Genomic DNA, 21753 nt, shown 5'->3' on the forward strand with positions numbered 1-21753 from the left:
GTGATGGACGGAGCTATTGTGATGCACTGAGTCGTAGCCTTCTGCTACAGCGAGTGACCTTGTTGGGCAGAGACACTATAGTAGGACATACGGTGCTATAGGATCCAGATTGGATTGTTCAGCGACATTTTTGTATTTTATTCAGCCTGTTTGCACGCAGGTGGAGTTTATTTGTTAATATTCTGTGTAAATGGACCATTTGGGTGCATTTTCAGTGCTATTAACGGCTTTTGAGAGGCTGCAATTGTTTGCCTTTTTCATGCATTTTAAGATGTCTCACATGAGGACTTGTGAATACAATAGATTTTCAATTTTCCCATTTCCCTGTTTTCATTTACAATGCATGAAATAACTGCAGAGCAAAACAACCATCAGATGTAAAATTGACTCATAGTTTTTAGGGGACATTTTGTGTGTGTGTGTGTGTGTGTGTGTAGTGGCATATGATTTTGAAACCTGACTGCGTTCAAGGCACAGTCGCCCATTGGAAATCAAACTGTTTCAACTAGATACAGATTCAGTCCTTTGAGGATTATCTTGGAGCTCAAGCTTTAATTTCACTGCTGCGCTGGGTCAATTAGAGTTTATAATAGTAATTCCACTCATTTAGAGTGTTTGATAGCTGCTGTAGAAGGGGAATTGAGTTTAATTAATTTGTCTCACTGTCTGTCTCTTTGTCTCTCCCTCCCTTTCATCCTTTCTGACCTCCCATCTGCTCCCCCCTTTTCCTCTTTTTCCCATTCTTTCTCTTTCCTCAGGTGTCTGGCCCAGTGATTCAGGAGCAGGAGGACGCTGTGGAAAGCAGGGCCATGGGGGTGAGCCTGGGCCAGGATGAAGGCTGGCTCTTGCCTTTCTTGTTCTTGCTACTGATGATCATAGTGTCGCCCACCCAGGGTCAAGGGTGTCCCCAGCGTTGTGAGTGCATTGCAAAACACAAAACTGTGTCTTGTTATGGTAAACGCCTGTCCGCGCTCCCAGACGGCATCCCACTCGACACCAAGATCCTGGACCTGAGTGGGAATAAGCTCCGCTGGGTAGAGCAGGGTGACATGCTTCCATATACACGTCTTGAGAAGCTGGACCTGAGTGAGAACATGATCAGCGTCCTGGAACCGAATGCCTTTTCTAGTCTCCAGAACCTGCAGTTGCTGTCACTGAGGGGTAACCAGTTGAAACTGGTCCCAATGGGAGCTTTCTCACATCTGTCCAACCTAACTTCTTTGGACCTCAGTGGGAATAAGATTGTAATTCTTTTGGACTATACCTTCCAAGATTTGAAAAGTCTGAAAAACCTGGAAGTTGGAGACAATGATTTAGTTTATATTTCCAACAAGGCCTTTCTGGGTCTGGTGGGGCTGAGGGAGCTGACTATCGAGAGGTGCAACCTGACGTCTGTGTCCAGCCAGTCTTTGTCTTACCTGCACAACCTGGTGACTCTGCGGCTCCGCTACCTCAGTATCTCTACTTTAGAGGACCAGAATTTCCGAAAGTTGGGGAATCTGAGGGGCCTCGAGATCGATCACTGGCCCTTCTTGGAGCACATTTCCCCTCACAGCCTGCAGGGCCTTAACCTATCTTGGCTGTCGATTACTCACACTAACATCACCTCTGTGCCCACCTCAGCCCTCCGCAGTCTGGCTCACCTCACCAGCCTCAACCTCTCCTACAATCCGATCTCTGTGCTGGAGTCCTGGGCGCTGCGGGACCTGGTCAGGCTGAAGGAGCTGCATCTGGTCAACACTAATCTAGTGGTAGTGCAGCCATATGCGCTGGGCGGTCTACGGCAAATCCGCCTCCTTAACCTCTCCACTAACGGCCTGGTGTCTCTGGAAGAGGGAGCCTTTCAGTCTGTCAACACTCTGGAGACGCTGCGTTTGGACGGGAACCCTCTGGCCTGCGACTGCCGCCTGCTGTGGATCCTTCAGCGGAGGAAGACCCTCAATTTTGACAGCGCCTCCCCAGTGTGCATGACGCCAGTGGAGGTGCAGGGACGGGCCCTCAACGCTTTCTCAGACTCGGCTCTCTTTGATCACTTTACCTGCCAGAAGCCCAAAATCCGCAACAGGAAACTGCAGCAGGTATCCGCCCGCGAGGGGCAGGTTGTGTCATTTATTTGCAGAGCAGAAGGCGAGCCGACACCGGTGATATTCTGGATCTCTCCTCAGCGCCGCCGCATCACTACAAAGAGCAGCGGCCGCCTAACTGTGTTACCAGAAGGCACGTTAGAAATTCGGTACGCCCAGGTGACAGACAGTGGAACCTACATCTGCATAGCCAGCAATGCGGGTGGAAATGACACCTATTTTGCCACACTTACAGTCAGCGGGTTGCCACTTGATGCAGCCCTTATGGCCAACCGCACATACTATGCTGGGGACCTTAATGACACGAATCTGAATGACACCAGAGTCTTCTTGAAGTTTACTCTGGACCTCAAGACCATCCTCATATCCACAGCTATGGGCTGTATCATGTTCCTGGGGGTAGTTCTCTTCTGTTTCATTCTGCTGTTTGTGTGGAGTCGAGGGAGAGGGCAGCACAAGAACAATTTCTCAGTGGAGTATTCTTTCAGAAAGGTGGACGGACCCGCTGCAAGTGGAGGACAGGGTGGGGCACGCAAGTTCAACATGAAAATGATTTGATTATTCGGATCTGTTTCAATCATTCTTCTCCTGATACTGTTTACAAGCAGTCTCAAGCTAAGGGGACGCGACACTGAAGCTTTGTGCTCGCGAAACATTAAATATAGTTATTTATAGGACATTTTATTGAGACAAGTTTTGTTAATGAAACTGTATATATGAGGAAAAAAAGGATATCTGCATGGATTTGATACATTTCTATCACAGTGTTGAGTGTGTTTTCACATTATTGTGCTGAGGAAACCGGGATTGAAAAGGTATAAAGATGTCTCCGAATCTTGAATAGACTGTTAAAAGACCAAGCTACAAAAGCACTCAGTCCCACCAGTCTTTAACCTCGACAAAACTCTTGCCAACTCCGTCCTCCTTTCGTACAAGGAACTCCATCCTCTTCATCTTTAAAGGATGTCGCCTCTCTGCTCCATCTGAGGTGATCGAAGCTCTCTATCCCCAAACGTGAATACATTACAACAGGGTGGTGCTCAATGAATGCCAAGGACTTGCCAATACGTATTTGAATAGTTCCAGCTATATACTGCATATTTAGACATATTTACAGTCAGGACTTCAGAGCACTATTCTGACAGAAATATAGAGGCTCTGCTTTTTTTTTGCTGATGGTGGGTTTGTACAGAATACATTAGACACTAAGAGACTCTGCAACACTGCCAATTTGACCGTAAAGCACCATGTAATGTGGTAAAGAGAAGCTGCTTCTCATTGGAAACCACTTAAAGTTGGTCAAAGCTGTTTTAAAAAAAAAAAAACAGGACTCTACAGGTTAGAGGAATACTTCACCCCACAAATGAATATTTATGTATCAATTACTCACCAAGTGTTACATTGAATTCATTGAAAAAAATAATCATTTTTCTTGCGTTCCTCCATGCTGAAGAAAACTGAGAAAATCTTGATGACTTGAAGTCATAGGGGTTCGCCCTTGAAAAACAGCAAAACTATACCAAAACGTCAGTTTAAAAACTTTCACACGACTTGTGCTGTATAAGTTTAATTTATCCAGACGTATGCTCAGTTCTGCCCAAACAGACCTTTCTGACGGGGAGCTGACCAGAAAGTGAAGCTCTCCTCAAACCCAGACTTCAGTGGCAAAAAGTAATTTTACCTCACTGAACATGGGAGCTGCTGGTCAACCACTGCCTCAATCAGTTAGTTTGTTCATGTTATTGTGTGTCTGTGGCGTTTTTAAAGTGTGAGTTTGGATTCCCTAATGTCACACTATAACACAAACAAACTGCCAGTCAAAACAGTGGTACACCAACAATTCCTGTGTTCAGCAAGGTAATATGCAAATGGTCATTTGGGGATGAAGTATTCCTTTAAGTTACAATTAAAGGACCCAATGCACATTCATGTGGTGACAAATCAGTACATGCAGATGCACACCTGCTAGTTAGGTTTTCCATCGTTTATTCAGTAAGCACTATAAACGACTTTTACCCTCTTGATCTGAAAATAACTTTGTGTAAATGATGAAGGAATGTACAGAGTTGGCTTCTTACTTTGAATAATGTGTATCATTTGTAAATTTAGCATTTGTTGGGGTTTATTCATCCCAAAGTTGATCGCACTGTATAGGTAGGATATTATACTGTATACGATGTATTATATATATTTTGTATATCATTGACATTGGAATTCTCGTGGTTGTTTATAGTACCGTTGAGTGATCAATCCGACTTTTCTGTTCTACTGTAATACTACTGTTCAAGTGTCTTTTTCAAATCCAGTCTGACCTTATCATGTCATCAGATCCCCGAGCTCACGCTACAAATCCTGAGGGGCGTTTTACATCAGGTTTCAGTTCACTTGACTATTTCTGGCTGTACGTTCATGACGGTGGGCAAGCTTGGCTGAGCAGCAGGGGGAGGAAGTTAAGTGGGTTCTCCTCAGGACCTCGATGTATTTGAGACACGAAGGGAGAAATACAAAGGTGATGAAGACACTTGTAAAAAAAGGTCATAATGAAACTGATCCAGAGAGGAAAAAGAGTTGAAAGATGTTGCCGCAATAATACAAGGGGCTGGATGCTAACATGTAACTGTGTATGCCTCCAAGGATAGCTGCAGAGCTTTTTGTAAAAGTTGTAAAAGTATAAGTGGCTATGAAGGTGATTGCAATACATATATTGAAGGATACAGTTTATACTACATAGAATGTAACTGAATGTTTTTGATTTCTTAAAGCAATCTCAAAGATTTGCATTTAATTAGATGTCTGTTAGGTCGCTGAGTGAGGTCACACAGTAGTTATTCAGCTTATGGCCCACTGATGAAAGCCCTTACATTTTCAGCATAGTGATCATGGCTAATAGTGATCAGCAGTTTATATGGATCAAAAAGTTTGAGACAGAATCATTCCGATACAAATGCTGTTCAAATAATTTGATTACAGAAATCAAGTAGTCCGCTTAAAGTGTTCATTTTTGGTCTTTTTATAAATGACAACACTTGAGCCTGTCTGCTTCTAGCTGGCAGCCTGAGGCTGATGCAGTGTGCACACTGACATCATTACGGGAAAAGGAAAGATTTTTTTCTCCTTCAAGCTTGTGACACACTGCCAAAACAAACCAACGAGATGCAGCAGCAAAACTTGGTGTACCTCGTGTGACTTTGTGAAGTCAAACAAGAAACACTCATCACTGAAATGGAGATAGAAAAAGAATGCATGCAGGAAAAATGTCTGTGGTTGATGCCGCCCTTGTCAAATTGATTAATATTAGTCGGATAGCTGTCAGTTTTATTACTCTTGGAAACCTGAGCAAATTGACTTGATTTCTTTTAAAAAAAAACCAATGAGAGGAAGACAATAAACAAGGAAGAAAAAATGAGAAGAAATGAATTTAATTTAAAAACTTTTTTAAAAAAATGAAACAAACAACAAAACAACAACAAGGAAATGACTTGGAAAAAATGCTTTAAAAATGTCACATAGTTTTTTAACATCCTTAATAATAATTTGCGTTTTTTCATAGCTTTTTTTCCCCCAGACATTTTCACATAGCTTTTTTAAAAATAATTTTCTAAATCTACTTCTTGCAATTTGTGAAATGTTTATTGCCAAATTGCTTGTGGCCTTTTTCCAATGTTTTTCAAGAAATCGCACCAATTTGCTCAGGGTTCAAAGATTTCAATTTTTGTGAAAGGTATCTGAAAGCAGCACAAAAAGAAAAAGAAAATTCATGGAAAAAAAAAATATAAATGTCATTTAGGTAGTCTACAGGAGAGATAAAGTGAAAAAAAAATCTGGTTATAACAATCATCAGCTTATAGTGATCCGTTTGACAGACGTTATTGCTATAAAAGGTTTACACTGTTTTTACAAACTGAGTGTCTATGGCGACATTCCCAGGAAAAATCCCAAGCGATGCCATTAATCCGCTGTCACTCACACAGAAACATACATACACACACACATACCATTCAGGCCGTGGTAACGCTTTCATCCTGCCAGCTGCAGTGCTCATAAAGCGAGCTGATATAAATAAATTCACCAGCCCAGTTTCAAATCTAAAGTCTGCCAACAAACACACTGGAATTACCTCTTATTGCCACAGGTGCTGCCAAAGCGAAAAAAAACCCCAGATCTTTTAGATTGTAACTTTAACAACAATGGATTTAGTAAAAACTTACTCTTAAACAGTATGCATTTTAATGAATAATAAATAAACTCAACATGAATCAGATCCAAGAAGCTCTTGATACAGCACGAGCATAGACAAAGACACACCAAAAAATTAAAGAAACAGAACAATGATTCCCCCTAATAAAGTGTAACTCACATCACACAGCTGTGTCTAACACTGGAGCATTTAAAGGGTCTTGATCTTGTAGTATCTTAACCCTCAAACACCCTGGAGCCTCCTCACTTCTGCATGCAGACAGTGAAGGACTTTGAAAGTACCTAAACCATGACAATGGGAGTCATACATTTATGCAGTTATTATTATACATGATGGCATTCAAATACTTCCATTTTGAATATTTTGTCACAAAAGTAGCCAATGCATTTACTGTTAATGCAAAAAATGTCAGTGTTGGGCTTTGCAAAGCAATCTGTGGTAGTTTTGATTTAAAAAACAAACTGGAGGCATTAAATTCAGTTTCCTTCATAACTTCAGAAAATTTGGAGAGAATGAAAAAAGGGTGCACTGCTGATATTATTCTAACCTCAAGGTTTATCTTCTGAACTGTGGGTTAAGACTTGGGAAGTGCCACTCTACCACTTTACTGCAGCTCTAACTGTGTTACTCTGCTGCTACCTGTTGGCTAGAGATGGTACTGAATCCTTCACTCCTTAGGTTCAATATGATTTGACCTCCCAAACCTTTAGACTTTATATTAAGCAATTTATTCCTTTTCCTCCAGGCCAGCTCTGAACATGATGGAATATGATCCTGATCCAGTTGTGCTGGAGGTAGAAATGTTTTTTTTTTTTACTTAAATGACTCTAATTGAACTTTATTCACACAACAAACCCCTTGTTTCTTCTGCAGGTTAAAAGGTAGTCCAGTATTACTTCATTTAGTGTTTGTGTTCATCCTCATATACGCTGCACAAAACATGTTACGAATTAAACTCATATTATAAAACTATCAATAATGAACTGTAAATCAGTTAGTTTCTGTAAACAGCTGATGATAATTTTTCATTGTCCTTTGCTGAATTCATCCTGTAAATATGGAAACCATTGTGTCTGGAAATTGTGCTAGACTGTTTTGTATTGTATTGTTTTATAAAAAATGAAGCACACTGTTTATAAAGCATGCTATGGTATCCGCTGCGATTATGTCTTTGCCCTGTCCCATTTTTTATAGCAGTTTTCATTATGTTGGCAGTCTGAGAAGTTGATTGAGAGTCTACAGAACACCTGTGACCCCGTCACTGTGAAATTTTGTGTTGCAAATTTTATTTTGATCCTTTTTTTCAGGGGTTTGTCATATTTACATTTTTAAAAATCAGTTTAATCATATGGATGGATGTCCCATCCGCACTTTACATTAAGATATACTGTCACAATTCACAATATATCAAGGTACTGCATATATATATGTATGGGGAGCATTATCATTTTCTATGCATTCATCAAAACACAAAATACAAAAATAAAGAAAATTTTGCCAGCGGATAAAAACTGCTTTGCATTAATACCTGACTGTTGACTCATTTAGCTGTAATGACTGACTTTACTGCAATCTGTGCAACTTCTTTCTTTTTTTTTTCAATGAACAGATCTCCAGAGTCTTTCAGTGGGTGAAGTGAATTTATAGTGTACTACTCTGACTGCTTACAGGCAAGGTGAAAGCCAAAATAAAAACCAGTACTTCTGGAATACTTTAGGGAGCAAGTAGAGCGCAACAGCAAGATGTTCAGTGTCGTTAAATGTTTCTGAATTATTTCCAAATTTATAACCTTTAAAGACCACCTCTACTCAAAAATAAGTTTTGCTTAGTGTTACTTTGCCTGGATGTTCAACCTTTAGTGTCCATGCTGATGTATCACAACTATTATGAAAAGAAAATTGTGCTATAATATGCAACATATGCAGTTGTAAGTGGCATCTATTGGTGAGGATTGCAAATTGCAACCTGCTTAAGTTTCTCCTGGTTAGAATTCCTTCAGTGTCAATTGTTTAAGAGGTTTTTATTTTTTTATTTTATTTTATTTTTAGGTAACCTGCACACTGAACCTTTCAATTGAAATATGACTAAAGGAATTTTTTTTTTTTTTTACATTTGTTTTCTTTCTGACAAAGATGACTGGAAAAAAAAAACCTGACAACAAATGTTGCCTAATATGTCTATCCAAAATCTCTGGTGAGGTTTCACTTAGTCACTGTGAAGGCCACAGCATATGATTCATGCATCACGCATCATTCTACATCATTATTGCTCATTTAGCAACAGATCATGCTGTGGTTTCCATCCTGCAGCAGACATCTCAGAAATGTTTTGCCAAAGTATTAAAGTGATAATTTAGAGTAACTTCCTATTGATTTGCAGTGACCCCTTGTCTTTCAGGAGAAAAGTGGATTCATTCCATGCCGGGAAAATGCACCTCTGACCCCCTCACTGCGGGGGTCAAGCATTCACGCCTGAGCTGCTCTCTTGGTGTTCGTCACCCTTGCACCCACCTACAACCACTGAATGACTCATCATATCACTTCTGTTCCGCACCTCTGTAGACCAGCATGCTTTTTGCACCTGCTCATTACTCCAATGTGTGTTTGACTTTGTTACCAGCCACGTAAATTTTTACCTTCTTGTGATGCAAATCAAATGTGCCTGCTCTGGATTTTTAAACCTGTCATGATAGGATTTTAGTGTCTTAAATGTATCGGCAGCACACCTGCAGGGAACCATTCGCTGACAAAAGATTATGGCCACTCTCTTGTATTATACTGTATTGTGTGGAAATGTGTATTACATTGCAGCTCCTCCTAAATGCCACCTCCTTGTTGAGAGTGACACCGTCTAAACTAGACATTTAACAAAATTCTAAAAAATATATAAATAAATATAGTTATATATTTATAATATATAAAATCATCGTATTCAAATCACACTGAGTGATTTCGTTTTTCAGTTTCTTCAAAGTAAGTGAAACCCCCGCCCCCTTTCACTGCGGCTGTCTCTGCAGAGGAGGTGATGATCTCAGAAAAAGAATTAACATGTTTTACCAACATTTCAGATGAGCTGCAGAGAGATGCGTCACCAGCCAGGCACTGAAACACCAACATCAGGCCGAAATTACAACATCAAGCGCTCAGATGGGCTCTGTTGCCCTGCTTTTTATCCATGTAATAACTTATTTCATTTACTTGGAGTAGACAGCAGCAGTAAAGTGCACAGAGCTCTGAAAGCCTCCCCCTCGAGCATCTCTTTCATTTGGTTAAGAGAGGAAATGATGTACTCTAACACAGAGACGCTCGACTTCTGTTTCACTAAAGCTATTTCCAGCTATATGATGGGAACATGATAGGTGATTGAAATGATGTAACCCAGTGTCTGTGTGTGTAGTTATCACACATTTTGTGTTGCCATGGTGTTAAAACGAGGTGATCTAAATAGGATTGTAGTGGTTAGCAGTTGCTGAACAAAAAATTCACCTGCAAAGAGAGTGTGCATGTCTTTTTATCAGGACTTGGCCTGCTTACAGAGAAGCTGCGAACATCATTTGAATCTCATCATCATCATTTAAAGGCTGTTTTTGTTTTGCTTTTTAATGTTCTTCTTTTGATTATACTTTCTGATAATTCATTTAAACTCCCATATGAAACCTGATGATGTTTAGAGCCCCAGGTTTACCCCATTCTCATGATGACTTAGGTGTGCCAGGATCACCTTGGTGAGTTGAATGTCATGTAGTTCATCTCTTGAATTTGGAAAGTTGATTTTTCTTTTCTGAACTTTGTGAGTCATTAGCTTCAACCCAGATGGTTCAGTGATGACTTGCTGCGAAGGAGTGACAGACGTGAACAAAACGTAAACAAGCAAAGGTGTTGTTATTTCCATGTTTGGATGTTTGGACATAGAGGACAAATGACAATGTACCATTAACACTGGATTTATTTCATGCTTTAAAGACACAAAATGCAGGAATCAATCGCTTTTTAATTATAAAATATTTTATAACTCTCCACCTGACATGTTTTAAGACACAAAGACCTCTGCAGTTTTGTTTAAAAATTGGTGAAAATCTGTAGCAGCCTATTGACAGTGACATGACTTGGCACCAAAGATCAGCCAAGTGCAGATTAAACACTCATAATATTATAAAAAAATCATACTATATATAATATTCATGTATGTCAGCGGATATAAGAACCTTTAACAAGAACAACACTGGATCACTGCCACGGCTTCTCATTATAATTCTGTTTAATAAGGAACATAATGCTAAGAGCTCATTGCTCTGGGCAGTGCAGCCCCGAGGGAGTCTGTGTGAAGTGAGGTGCCAAGAGGGATTTCAACTGTGTTTAAATCAACTTTGAGTTAATGCTATTCTACCACTCTGGTAATTCTATATTAAGAAATCAAATTAAGACAAAGTGGGATCAAAATCACATATGTTGACCTGTATTTAGTCTTCCTGTACAGCAGGATAACATTTAAACATGTCTGCAGAGGGACATGGAAATGGCATGTTATTTTACAGTTACATATTGTATTTATTATAATGTGGCTTCGTGATTTCATCCCAGGGGTCTCTGGCACTCTGTCAGGGGTCTGCCATGCAAATGAAGAGTGCAATACTGGAACCTCTCAGTGTTGAAGTAGGTGTATTACTGGGTGGATGGGTAGGTTTACGAGGATGTAGGGGTATAAACTACTCTTCTATATTTTTCAATGGCTTTTTGGCTGATGGGTGGGTATACTGCCAATGGCCAGAAAAGGGGTATATATCCCGTAAACCTGCATATACCATCCACTACACACTGCTACTAAATGAATTGATGTCAGTTGCATTGTTCTTATAATATGCGTTATATATATGTGTTATTCTTATAACTTGCTCTTGTGTTGCACATCCACATAAATTAGACAACTGAGGCATAAATCCTCAGTATGTTCTTCATCTTGTAAGGGGTTCTTGGCTGAAATAAAATTGCGAACATCTGGCTTATAGAATCAGGTGACCACAACAAAAATCAGGTTTGAAACACAAGCAGCTGAACCAACATGGACATAGAAATTCTTATTTAACCTCCCTATCAATGCCAGTACCCTACACATTCAGCAGAATAAGCCTATACATTGCATAGAAAAACACATCTCTTAGACTGACAAGATTTTTTTTTTTGAAATTTTATAAATCAAGTCTTTGTTTATAAAAGAAATCACATACAATGATACAAACAAAACAACATCACAGCCAAAGGAAATCTTATGAAAACGTCAAACACAGGATGGGTCGCTTGGCTAATAATTCAACAGGAATATTTCTGCATGCAATCTGGGCATGTTAAGTTGTTAACTGATTTGGGGAAAAAAGTTGTGGATCACATAAGGAAGTGTTTGGGTACGAAGGTACCTAAATCACTAAGACAGTGCCTATTTATGGGGGATCGAACAGAAGCACCAAATGTATCAAAACGCCAGAAATATATATGTTTCTGGCTTATAATGTTCCAATGCAATTTAATGTTCAAATGCAATTTAATTTAAAAAAAAAAAAAAAAGGGTTGCCAGGGTCACAGCGGAAATGAAAGCGACCTCCTGCTGACTGACACCAGGTGATATGATTAAAGATGGCCACCACACACCCGTGAATGCATCAGCAGGCCGTCCCACTGTACCGCAGTTCACCGGCTCCAAATCAGGAGGAAAATACTTGAAATGTTGAATACTTTTCTCCTCAAACGCTCTCGGCAACAAACCACCACGACCAGCTTGGCCTCCTTCGCACCTGTAAGTATATTTCACTCCGACATAACTGAAACAACGGTTTGTCTAAAGAAAGTAAGACGTTTGTACTGCTTCCGTGTTAGCTAGCTGTTAGCACGTAGTTAACGCTAACTACAAAACGAATTAACTCGCTGAAAACTGTATAAACTGAAGAGGGTTAAGAGGGAAAGGACAGCCATTATGAATGCGATGGCGTAATATAAATAATTTAAGGGAGAGAAATAAGTATTTTGAGGGCAGTCGTATTCTACAGTAAAATAGTAACTGCTAGCTAACGTTAGCTGTAAACACTCGTTTCTACGGTAGCTTTGCCATCGTGCCCTGGCACCAACACCACCTACAGTTTACCTGAGAAAGGTGAATCAGATAATTTAAGGACACAATAAAGTATTTGTTAGGAGCTAAATAAAAAATTGTGTTGTACAGTTTATTTGAAATTATCTACAAGGCTCTGTGTATTCCCAATGGTAGCAGTCATATGTTTTTGATACTGGTCAAAGTCAATGGATTTGGATTATATAAACAAAAAGTTAATGTATACATGGGAACAAATATGACTCAAACACGCAAACTCGTTTTTCAAGTTAGCTCTGTCTCCAGTGTGTCATGGATTTGCTTAAGGGCATGTTTAATAGCCATGTTTGATAAGCACATCGGCTAATAAGTTATTGCATTCCTGGCCATAAACGCAGACGTTATATTGTAAAAACATTTACTCAGTGCTCAGCTGCTGTCTTGTTTTTGTACTGGCACCGACTGTTTCTTTGAGTTTGTCTTCGAGCCAGCAGGACTGGCTGCCTGCCTGGCCAGCAGCAATGTTGCCATCAATGCTGCCAGGCAAACAGCCAGCAACCTGCTGCAGCCTGGAGTGTTGATGACTCACAAATACACTGAAAGAAACAACAGATGCCAACTTGAAGAAGAGCGCAGTAAGGTACTGTCTCTGTAACCTAATGCAATAGTTTTACTTTTAGTCTTTGGACAAAGGGACTGCTATTTTTTGGAATACTGTAGCCCACAAGCCTGCAGTCTGCCCAGGGCTACAGCAGTGTAGGAGTTGGCCTCTGTAGTGAGACACTGCTTTTCTCCTCTCCTCTGTTGGAAAAGTAAGCAACATGGTGATTGAAGCATTAGTTTCTGGGTTATGGAGGAAGACAGGAGGGCTTTTTGACCTTTATGAGCCATGCAGGGTGTCAGGTCTGTAAAGAATTGAAGATTTATAAAAAAAAAAAAAAAGTGATATAGGCTGTATTCAAAACAACTTAATTGGAGTATTAAAAGTTTCTAACACATTTTGACCACAGTATGGAGGAAAGTGACTACCTCTGCCCACACGGGAAAATACATTGTCATACTTCACTGTTTCCATTTTGAAGGAGGTTGTAGCCGGCAGTTTGTTAAGGCAAAGTAGTATCAGTCTTGGGTAAAGTCCTGTGTTGTCTTTTCAAATGTCCACACATATTCATCGTACTAAGTGTTTTGATCTGCATTAACACCTGTTTTAAACTGCATTTCACTGTATGAAAAGGAGGATTCTACATTAATTCTAATTAAGATTATAGTTGGTTAACAGATGTACATTACAAAGGCCCAAGGACACACATCTAGTTCTGTCACAGCTGCGGTAAACATTCATGTATGTAAAAAAAGAAAACTCATGTTTTTGTTGCTCGCAGTGGTTCACCTGAGTGGTTACATAGTTATTAGTCCTTTAAAGTGAGAGTGGTAAGCTTAGATCAGTGACTGCCGTTATCATATTCATAACCCATGATTGAACACGAAAGCATGTGACAAGCTCTATTTTTGTGATACAGACGGGCGTGCTGTCAACCAGTACATAAATGGAATATATTCAACCGCCGGCTAATGTTCTTCATGTGGCTGTAGTGCGAATGATCATCATCCAACATAAAACCAGTGTGTCTTGTGACGACAAAAAAAGTGTGGTGCTTTGCTCGCCTTGTGTGCTTCTTAACAGTGCTTCTTGAACGCAATATGCACCATTAATTCACAAAAATAGAGCTCTGTAACTGTTCAACCGAAAAATGTATAATTCTTTTCCTCTTACCTGTACTTATATCTATCTAGATTGTTTTGGTGTGAGTACTGAGTACTGAGTGTTAGAGATAATGACCATAGAGATGTCTGCCTTCTCTCCTATATAATGGAACTAGATGGCACTTGGCTTGTGGTGCTCAAAACACCAAAAAAATACATCCACAGACTTTGTTGTGAGCAGATAAGAACTTTTTTTCTGTCCAAACTATACTTGACAAATGTATGAGTGTACAGAAGGAAGCATGCATCAGTTAGCTCACCAAGCACACCAGAGCTAGCTTAACAGCTCAGCCAAGGAAGACGCCATTAACCCTTTGAAATCTGGATCAGCATAAATTTTCTTTTGCTGCATTCAGATGCCTTTCGCAAGTGTTTAAACTTTTAAACTCTGAGTGTATTGGTTTGATTTCTTTCTTTAAAAAGTGGGAAAATGCTCAATTTGACTCAAAAGAGATGTCCCACAAAGTTCACAAAATTGGTAGATTGGGAAAATTGTTTTTAAAAAGCTAGAGTAAAATGTATAGAAAACTATATTTATAATGATAATAATTATATATATTTAAATGTTATTATTATTTAGCTTACTCTGTTCATTTTCTTGTTTGTTTTTCCGATTGATTTTATCTTCCTTTTTGCTAACTTCTTGTTAATTTTTAGGTAATCTTCTCTATTGCTGAGTTTAGTTCACATTCCCTTCTTCCCATTTGAGAGAATTAAGACTATTTGCTCATGTTTCAAAGGGTTAATGTTTACACCTTGCAGTGTCACAAGCAAGAGCCTCTCGTCCATGAGTAGATGCACGCTAACTTCTGAACTTCTGTGTGTTAATATGTTTGGTGGATGTAGCTCAGAATACAAATTCCTGCATGTAACTGTCTATAAGGTTTGTGGATTATCTTGCGTAACCAGGTCATGATTTCTGACATTACGTTTGTTGAGCACCAGAAGCAGGGTGCCATCTACAGTAGTATTGTTATATTTGAGAGAAGCCGACATCTCTGCGGCCAGTATCTCCAGCACTCAGCAACTCATACCAAAACAATCCCGATTTATAAAGAGCACTGCAAGTAAGAGAAAAAAAACAGCATATTTTTTATTAGAACAGTCCCTTTTTAAATTCGGTGTCAGCTGGAATATTTGACAGTAAAGGGAAATTAATAATTTGTCTCTCAGTCAATCAGTCTGTACAGCAGATATACCCTCTTTATTGGACAGTCAGTTGGACATGTATTGTCTCAGTGGTGAGTAGTTCCTGTCCTCTCTGGCGTTGACTTTGCGAGGTGCAGCAGGGCTGAATAGCACCCCTGGGACCTGCTGCTCCTCCTCCCCATCTGAGGCAGCTCTTGTAGAAATGGGCTTCAGTAGTGGAGCTCTAAAACGGGATGAATTGGTAGGCAGGAGATTTTGAGGGAGGGCAAGAGGAGTGAGGAGGCCAGGGCTGGTGCTACTGGACGTGCTTAAATATGAATAGCCCCTCATTGTATGGAGGGCATAAGCAGGGATGAAGACAGGCTGGGGTGGATGGTGTCTTGGCATAACAGACGAGTCTCTGCCACCCCAGTACTCCCTCTGCAGAGACTGGTGTTGTGTACTGGTAGCAGTGGCAGGTTGGGTGCTGCTGTGGATGTGGTGTTGCAGTTGGTTACTCTGGTGAACAGTGTAGGCTGCAGGGTGGATCAGGCCAAAGCGCAGCTTGATGGCCATCAATTCAGCACTGAGCCTGGTGTTTTCTTCTTTCAGGGCCATGAGATGATTCTCCAGCACGTAGTCATTCAGCCTTCTCTTCTCCCGGGACCGTTTGGCTGCCTCGTTGTTCTTGCGACGTTTCTCCCAGTAGAGGGCGTCCTTCTTCTCCTCAGGTATGAACTCCCTTTTGCGACGGGGTCCTTTACGTGCCACCTCATCCTCCACTTGTAGAATATGGCCATTTTGGCGTCCTTGAAAAGGTGATGACAGGGACTCCATTGTAGATGAACAATGACAAAGAACAAACCAAGACCTGAAATCAAGAGAAATACAGCATAGTTTTTACATCTGTGTGGGAGGTTGAGTAATACAGGTACTTCCTTGTTGTATAATGGTAACCTCATCTGATTCGTGTTTTACCTTGTCTTATCTTGGTTTGTCTTTGAAAGCACCATACTATTTCTGAATGCAGTGAACCTTCTACACGATACCCACAGCTGTTGGCTACGATAAAAACTAATGAAAAGTCAACAATAAATCATGTCTAAGTTTATTCCTTTAACAAAACTGCAACATGATGACTGTCTGCAACTGAGTTATTGTTAAATGTCATTGTAAAATATGAAATTGGATTGTTATGAGATGATTAATACTGTAGAGAGTCTTAGATTATGGAAATCTAAGCACTCTCCTGCCCTTCAAGCACAAAACCATAAATGGGTACACAATGCTGCACACGTGTTTTTTCTCTCCCAAAAGCTGCATGGGTACAACAGCACAACTAACTCTGTCTTGTGCCTACAGCACACCAAATCCCCCTTCTGACCTCATCACACGTCCTACCTGTCTAGACCACATGAGAAAATGTGTGAGGGGAAACAAGCAAACAAAAAAGAATGTGTTTAATAATTGATACGCTGGTACATGCAATTGTTTACAACAATGTAATATACTCCATGCTGCAACAATCATACCTTTTTTCATCCAGTCTTGCTGTTGTACTCAGAATTTAGATTTAGCATTTAGCATTTAGATCCGTTAAGTAAGAGTAGTAATAAATAGCACCTTCTGAAAATACTCTGTTACAAGTAAAAGTCCTGCTTTGAAAATGGTACTTAACTAAGGGTACTCGTGAAAATGTACTTAAAATATGAAAGCAAAAGTAAAAGTAGCATTAATTTTCCTTTCCTGTCAAAAAGTATCTCAAATTCATACTTAAGCACAGTATTTGAGTAAATGTCCTTAGTTACATTCCACCACTGGGATTTGGCAGTGAAAATGTGATTCATTGAGCTTGTCATATAGAAATTATATACTGCAGCTTTTCACCATTAAGTTCATTTGTTAGCTGAGTTAAACAAGGCTTTGTGTTTCTCACTCTATCTCCCCCATATTCCTCTTTGATGGACTTGTCCACCTAGTCACCACTTCCCCTCTTCTCCGTCTCTTTTATCTACTTGCCACGCTTCACCCTGAAACTTCAATCTACATTATTGGAAAGAAAATGCAGTCACTAAAGGTTTGTCCATTTTGTTGCACCAGGCAGACGGTAAAATCAAACAGGAACTGATTGATCAGTCTGAGAGGAATAATGGCAGCTTTTAATATAGCCCCTTTCTTTGCACTGGTTTGTAGGTGGTTTCATGGGAAGCTGTGCAAAAAGGATGAGCATTGTGTTGAAACCACAGTCAGCCCCCTCCGTGCGTGCAATCACATGCAGAAACGCATACGCTTACACACATGCCTTTTAACTCATTGATGTTTTTTTCACACCCTCACAAACAACACTATATAGCTGATAAATTTCAAATTGCGGGGTACTTTATGTTGGCAGCTACATGTGACACCTCATAAATGAGCCGCGAAATAAACTGTCAATCAGGATTTCACACATGAGACCTATAAGCTCAAACCATAACTTCACAGTCTATTGCCTCAAAAATGATCATGCAGTGTGATGTTCAGTTGTAACTTCTCATTTTTATTTCTAGCATTCACACTTAGAGCAACTTCTCAGCATATTCACTGACCATGTAGTCATTTGTTGACGTGCCAGTCAGGCTGAGACAGAAACATCATAACAAAAGTTTCAAAGAGGCCAAGCACCCTGACTGTGGTGGTGAGAGCGCGTACATCAGGTTAAAAATATTCAAGCCTGTGCCCAGCAAGAACGTACGCCCAAAACCTCTTTGTGTTTGTTTGTCTGGTTGAAAAAACGTACACCTGCATACTTGTGTGTGACACAAACAACTAAGCATTGTATACTCTGTGCTAGCAGACCCCAAAAAAGCAACAGCAGGAAGAGAGAAAATAATAATCATACAGGGAGATACAGAGAGAGAAAATGAAAAAAAAGAGAGGGTTCCTGAGTGAAATCTCTCTTGAGGCAGAGCCTGCTCACGACTCTGCTGCACATGTGCACCTGTTTCTTATTGACTAATTATAGCCGGCCTGCTTTTTAGTAAGGAACTCTCAAACTTCTTCTTTTTGTCTCTATCCGTTTTCTTATACTTTACCATCTGCTGTTGTGTTGTTAAGCACCCTGGCAGCTATTGTTGAAAAAATACCCATAGGAAGAGAAATTTGTTGTTCAGTGTTTTGTGGTTTTCTACCTAAATGTACCATGTTCAAGTCTTTCTCAAACTGCCATTGTGGAAATGAGAGTGAATGAATGCTCTCCTGGGGGAATAAAAGAATCCAGCCGCAGTCCTTGGCTGGACTTTCTGTTAACGCATAAATTCCTTGAAGGGCAGTGCTAATACTGCTTGGCACCATCTTATTCCTGTATACTTTGTTTATAGTATAAATTAATAACACCATAAAAGCATCACATCACCTTTTTAAACTCATGCTTGTATATGGAAGTTAATCTGTAATCAAAGTATTTACAGCATCATAAAAAGAGGAAACAAATATCTGAAATATTCTCACCACCTATAGAGAGAGGAAGACACCAGTGTTATCTCTTGAAAGGGAACTGTAGTATGTTTAGAGCGAGACACTATGTCCCCATGTTTTTGTGTCTAAGTGACGAATGGAGAAAACAATTTTTTAATTCGGCTCAGTATTGAACAGCAAAACGGGCTGCAGAGCAACTTATCAGGGCATTTATGCACCAGCACTTTATGTCCACCAAAAGTGCTTGTTTCTGACAGGCTCGGACTATTATTCTAAGGGTCTACACAGATAGAGCTTTGTGTTAAATACTAAGATTATTTTTGTTTTACCAGAAACTCCTCTAAAATCACTTTTGTCAGTCCTACCAGACTCCATTTAAGTAAACAGTAATTTTTGTGTGCGTAGAGCCAGCATTTTTTCACATCTAACAGGAAGAATTAAGGGTTTTATTCAACCAAACCAGAGTTGGCGATTGCTAAAACAGTGGAAAGACAAACTAAGACTGTTTTTTGAGTTTTATTTTGTCAACTTTGACTGATTTTACAATGATAAAATTTCTGTTTTTTTTATATGGAGTCTGGTGGGTTTGGGGATTGTGATTTTACGTTTGTCGGGTTAAACAAAAATGATCATACTCTTGTAAAAAATGTCTATCACTGTAGTGATACTTCCAATAATGTTGTCAGACATGATAATAATATGAGTCTGTCAGTGGTAAAAACAAGCTTTTTTAGTGGTCATAATTTGACGCTGCATCTCCATTAGTCACTTGGACACAAAAACATGGGAAATGTTGGACAGTATCATTTAAGTTTTCTAAAATCCTCATTTTACCATCATAAGATATATATGGTGCTTTATAGTAAAGGCAAGTTCAAGATTCCTCATCATTCCAATTATCTAGTTGTAGGATTGTTTATACTTTTTTTGGACACACTTGTATTGTTTTTTGTTTGAGAAGAGTTGTAGAATTTCAAGTAGGCCAAACAACTTGACATGGTAAAAAAAACTTTAATGGCTTTCACGAAGAATAGAGCGAGAGTGTATGTTTCTCAGTTTGAATATGGCCGCTGCAGCCTGCACGATCATAAATAGAAAACAAAGCTTCTCATGTGGTGTTAGCAGCCCATCACAATCTCGGGCCTGGTATATGTGCGTTGTGCAACCAGGGCCAGAAATATACTGCAAAAATGTTCCTCTCTCATAATTCATAACTGAGTAGACAAAGTAGAACCACCAGTGTGATGCTGTGAAAGCACGGCAATTAATACCACCGTACTTAACGTGTCACCTTTAAAAAAATAAATAAATAAAAAATGGAAATGTTTTTGTTCAGGTTTTAGCTATTAGTATGTTGACTCAACTCTATGGTTTTGTGTTGGATATTGTTATATATTAAAAGGTATTTTTAATATTTCTCGCCCCTTACCTACAGGATAGTCAAAAAAGAACTGCATGTTTACAACAACATTTGTCTGAAAAAATCTGAACATTATCAGCTGTCTGAGGGATTTATTGCAGTATTGTTTGAATATAACATGATAACATAGAGTTGCTCTACTTTTTTAAACCCTGTGTTGAAATGACAGATTTGGATTAATAATACATTTTACATAAAGACTTTTGTGCTCAGAGCTTCATCTAGAATCATCGACATTCAATGATTTCCATTGAATTTAGATCATCTTTCAGGTATAATTAAAATAGTTACAAGTTAAGGACCTCTAGAGTCACACTGTTATCCGAATTGATTTCATATATTTTTACAATTTTAGCAAAATATTTCTCTCCGTTTACCAGATGACAAAATAACATTTCAAGCGTCTGTATCGGGAATAACCATTATATTATTTGTATTACATATATCTTTGAAAAGTTCACATACCTAATCCCAGTTTTGGCCAATTTTTAAAAATTATCATCACCATTTAAAGGATTTATGCAGAAACACACCATGTGCACAGCTTTCCTTCTACTGTAAATTATCTTGATATTAAAAGATACAAACACTTTCTCTTCCTCAAACAATTCTTGATAGATAATCGAGCGACATGTTTTGTTAATATTTTGAATGAAATTATTTTGTTTTGGTAATATATGTAAAAACTTTTTTTTAAAAAAAACAGGTGAAAAGTGTGTATTTTGGCAAAATGAGAAATGTTTGTGTCCAAATGTTTACACCGTTGACCACCATTTTCTCCCCTAAATCCATCAGCAGTTTACATGCATGGTCCAAACCAATTCAGATGTGAAAAATAGCTTGCAGCCTTACCTTCAACTGATGTGTGCAGAAATTTCACTGTTGCAGAAGTATCAACCACGTAATTCAGAGTTACCTCACTCTCAATATACACAACTTAGAGCACTTTTTTGAAGCTGTGTCATAAGATTAATGCACATCTAAGCAGAGGGGGGCTCATAATGTCTTCACCCTGTCTCCTTCTTTGGTTCTCTTACTCTTTGTGCTGTTTTCCTGTCTTGAACTGTGACCGTACACCTCCGTTGTCTCATGAAAAGTGTCTGACTAGCCCTCTGGATCTTGATAGTGTTGTGGTGTTGGCGGTTTGCCCACACAGGGGTCTTACCTATGCATTGGTGTTGGTTTTAAACAGACAGAGTTTGTAAGGGATGCTATAACTGCAGAGGGATATGTATTTAACCCCCCAGAGTATTGTAATATACCGCTATTTCTTTTTCTAAATTCATGCCATTTGTTTTATTTTTGCCGTGTGTTTCATTATATGTGTTATATGATTATACAATTCAACCACACCAACATTTATATTTTATGTTGAGTTACTTAACTGATTTTTATCCAGAAAAACTTAAATGTCGCAGTAGTAATAGTTCAAGCAGAAGTAGTAGAAGTACAAGAGATCAGGAAATAGATGTCACCAGAGTTTGTCTCTCAGATATTTTCAGTAATTACTGAGATGAGTAAAGTGAAGTGACTGATATTTTTCTTTGTGAGTGTTAAATAAATCTTTGGCACCTCAGATTCTCAGAAAAAAAAAAGAAGTGTTTGTCACTTATCAGATGTTGAAG

General features: G+C 39.2%; 3 protein-coding genes across 7 annotated transcripts in view; 2 read left to right on the forward strand and 1 right to left on the reverse strand.

The window, feature by feature from the left end:
• lingo3a (leucine rich repeat and Ig domain containing 3a) overlaps positions 1 to 7445 on the forward strand; it is a 51615-nt gene extending 44170 nt beyond the window's left edge. Inside the window, exon 2 of the mRNA XM_042483815.2 lies at positions 759 to 7445. Coding sequence (XP_042339749.2) covers positions 810 to 2642 — 1833 coding nt within the window. The 5' untranslated portion in view covers positions 759 to 809 and the 3' untranslated portion in view covers positions 2643 to 7445. The remainder of the gene's footprint in view (positions 1 to 758) is intronic.
• A 2764-nt stretch (positions 7446 to 10209) lies between these two features.
• Positions 10210 to 21207, reverse strand: nfil3-4 (nuclear factor, interleukin 3 regulated, member 4). Its single transcript, XM_042483952.2, has 2 exons — positions 20981 to 21207; positions 10210 to 16123 (listed from the first exon to the last, which is right to left on the reverse strand). The coding sequence occupies exon 2, from the start codon at positions 16087 to 16089 to the stop codon at positions 15340 to 15342; it is 750 nt and encodes a 249-aa protein (XP_042339886.1). The 5' UTR covers positions 16090 to 16123; positions 20981 to 21207; the 3' UTR covers positions 10210 to 15339.
• Positions 11931 to 21753, forward strand: part of atp8b3 (ATPase phospholipid transporting 8B3) — a 50744-nt gene continuing 40921 nt past the window's right edge. For all 5 annotated transcript variants that reach the window (XM_088077859.1, XM_088077861.1, XM_088077860.1 and 2 more), the window contains exons 1-2: positions 11931 to 12069; positions 15865 to 15983. The gene's annotated coding sequence lies outside the window, so the exon portion shown is untranslated. The remainder of the gene's footprint in view (positions 12070 to 15864; positions 15984 to 21753) is intronic.

The sequence above is a fragment of the Plectropomus leopardus genome, chromosome 5 (assembly GCF_026936395.1).
Source record: "Plectropomus leopardus strain MGB_pleo_1.0 chromosome 5, ASM2693639v1, whole genome shotgun sequence".
Taxonomy (NCBI): Eukaryota; Metazoa; Chordata; class Actinopteri; order Perciformes; family Serranidae; genus Plectropomus; species Plectropomus leopardus.

Excerpts from the sequence above, each read along its gene's own strand:
- nfil3-4 (XM_042483952.2), bottom strand. The coding sequence starts at position 16,089 with ATGGAGTCCCTGTCATCACCTTTTCAAGGACGCCAAAATGGCCATATT.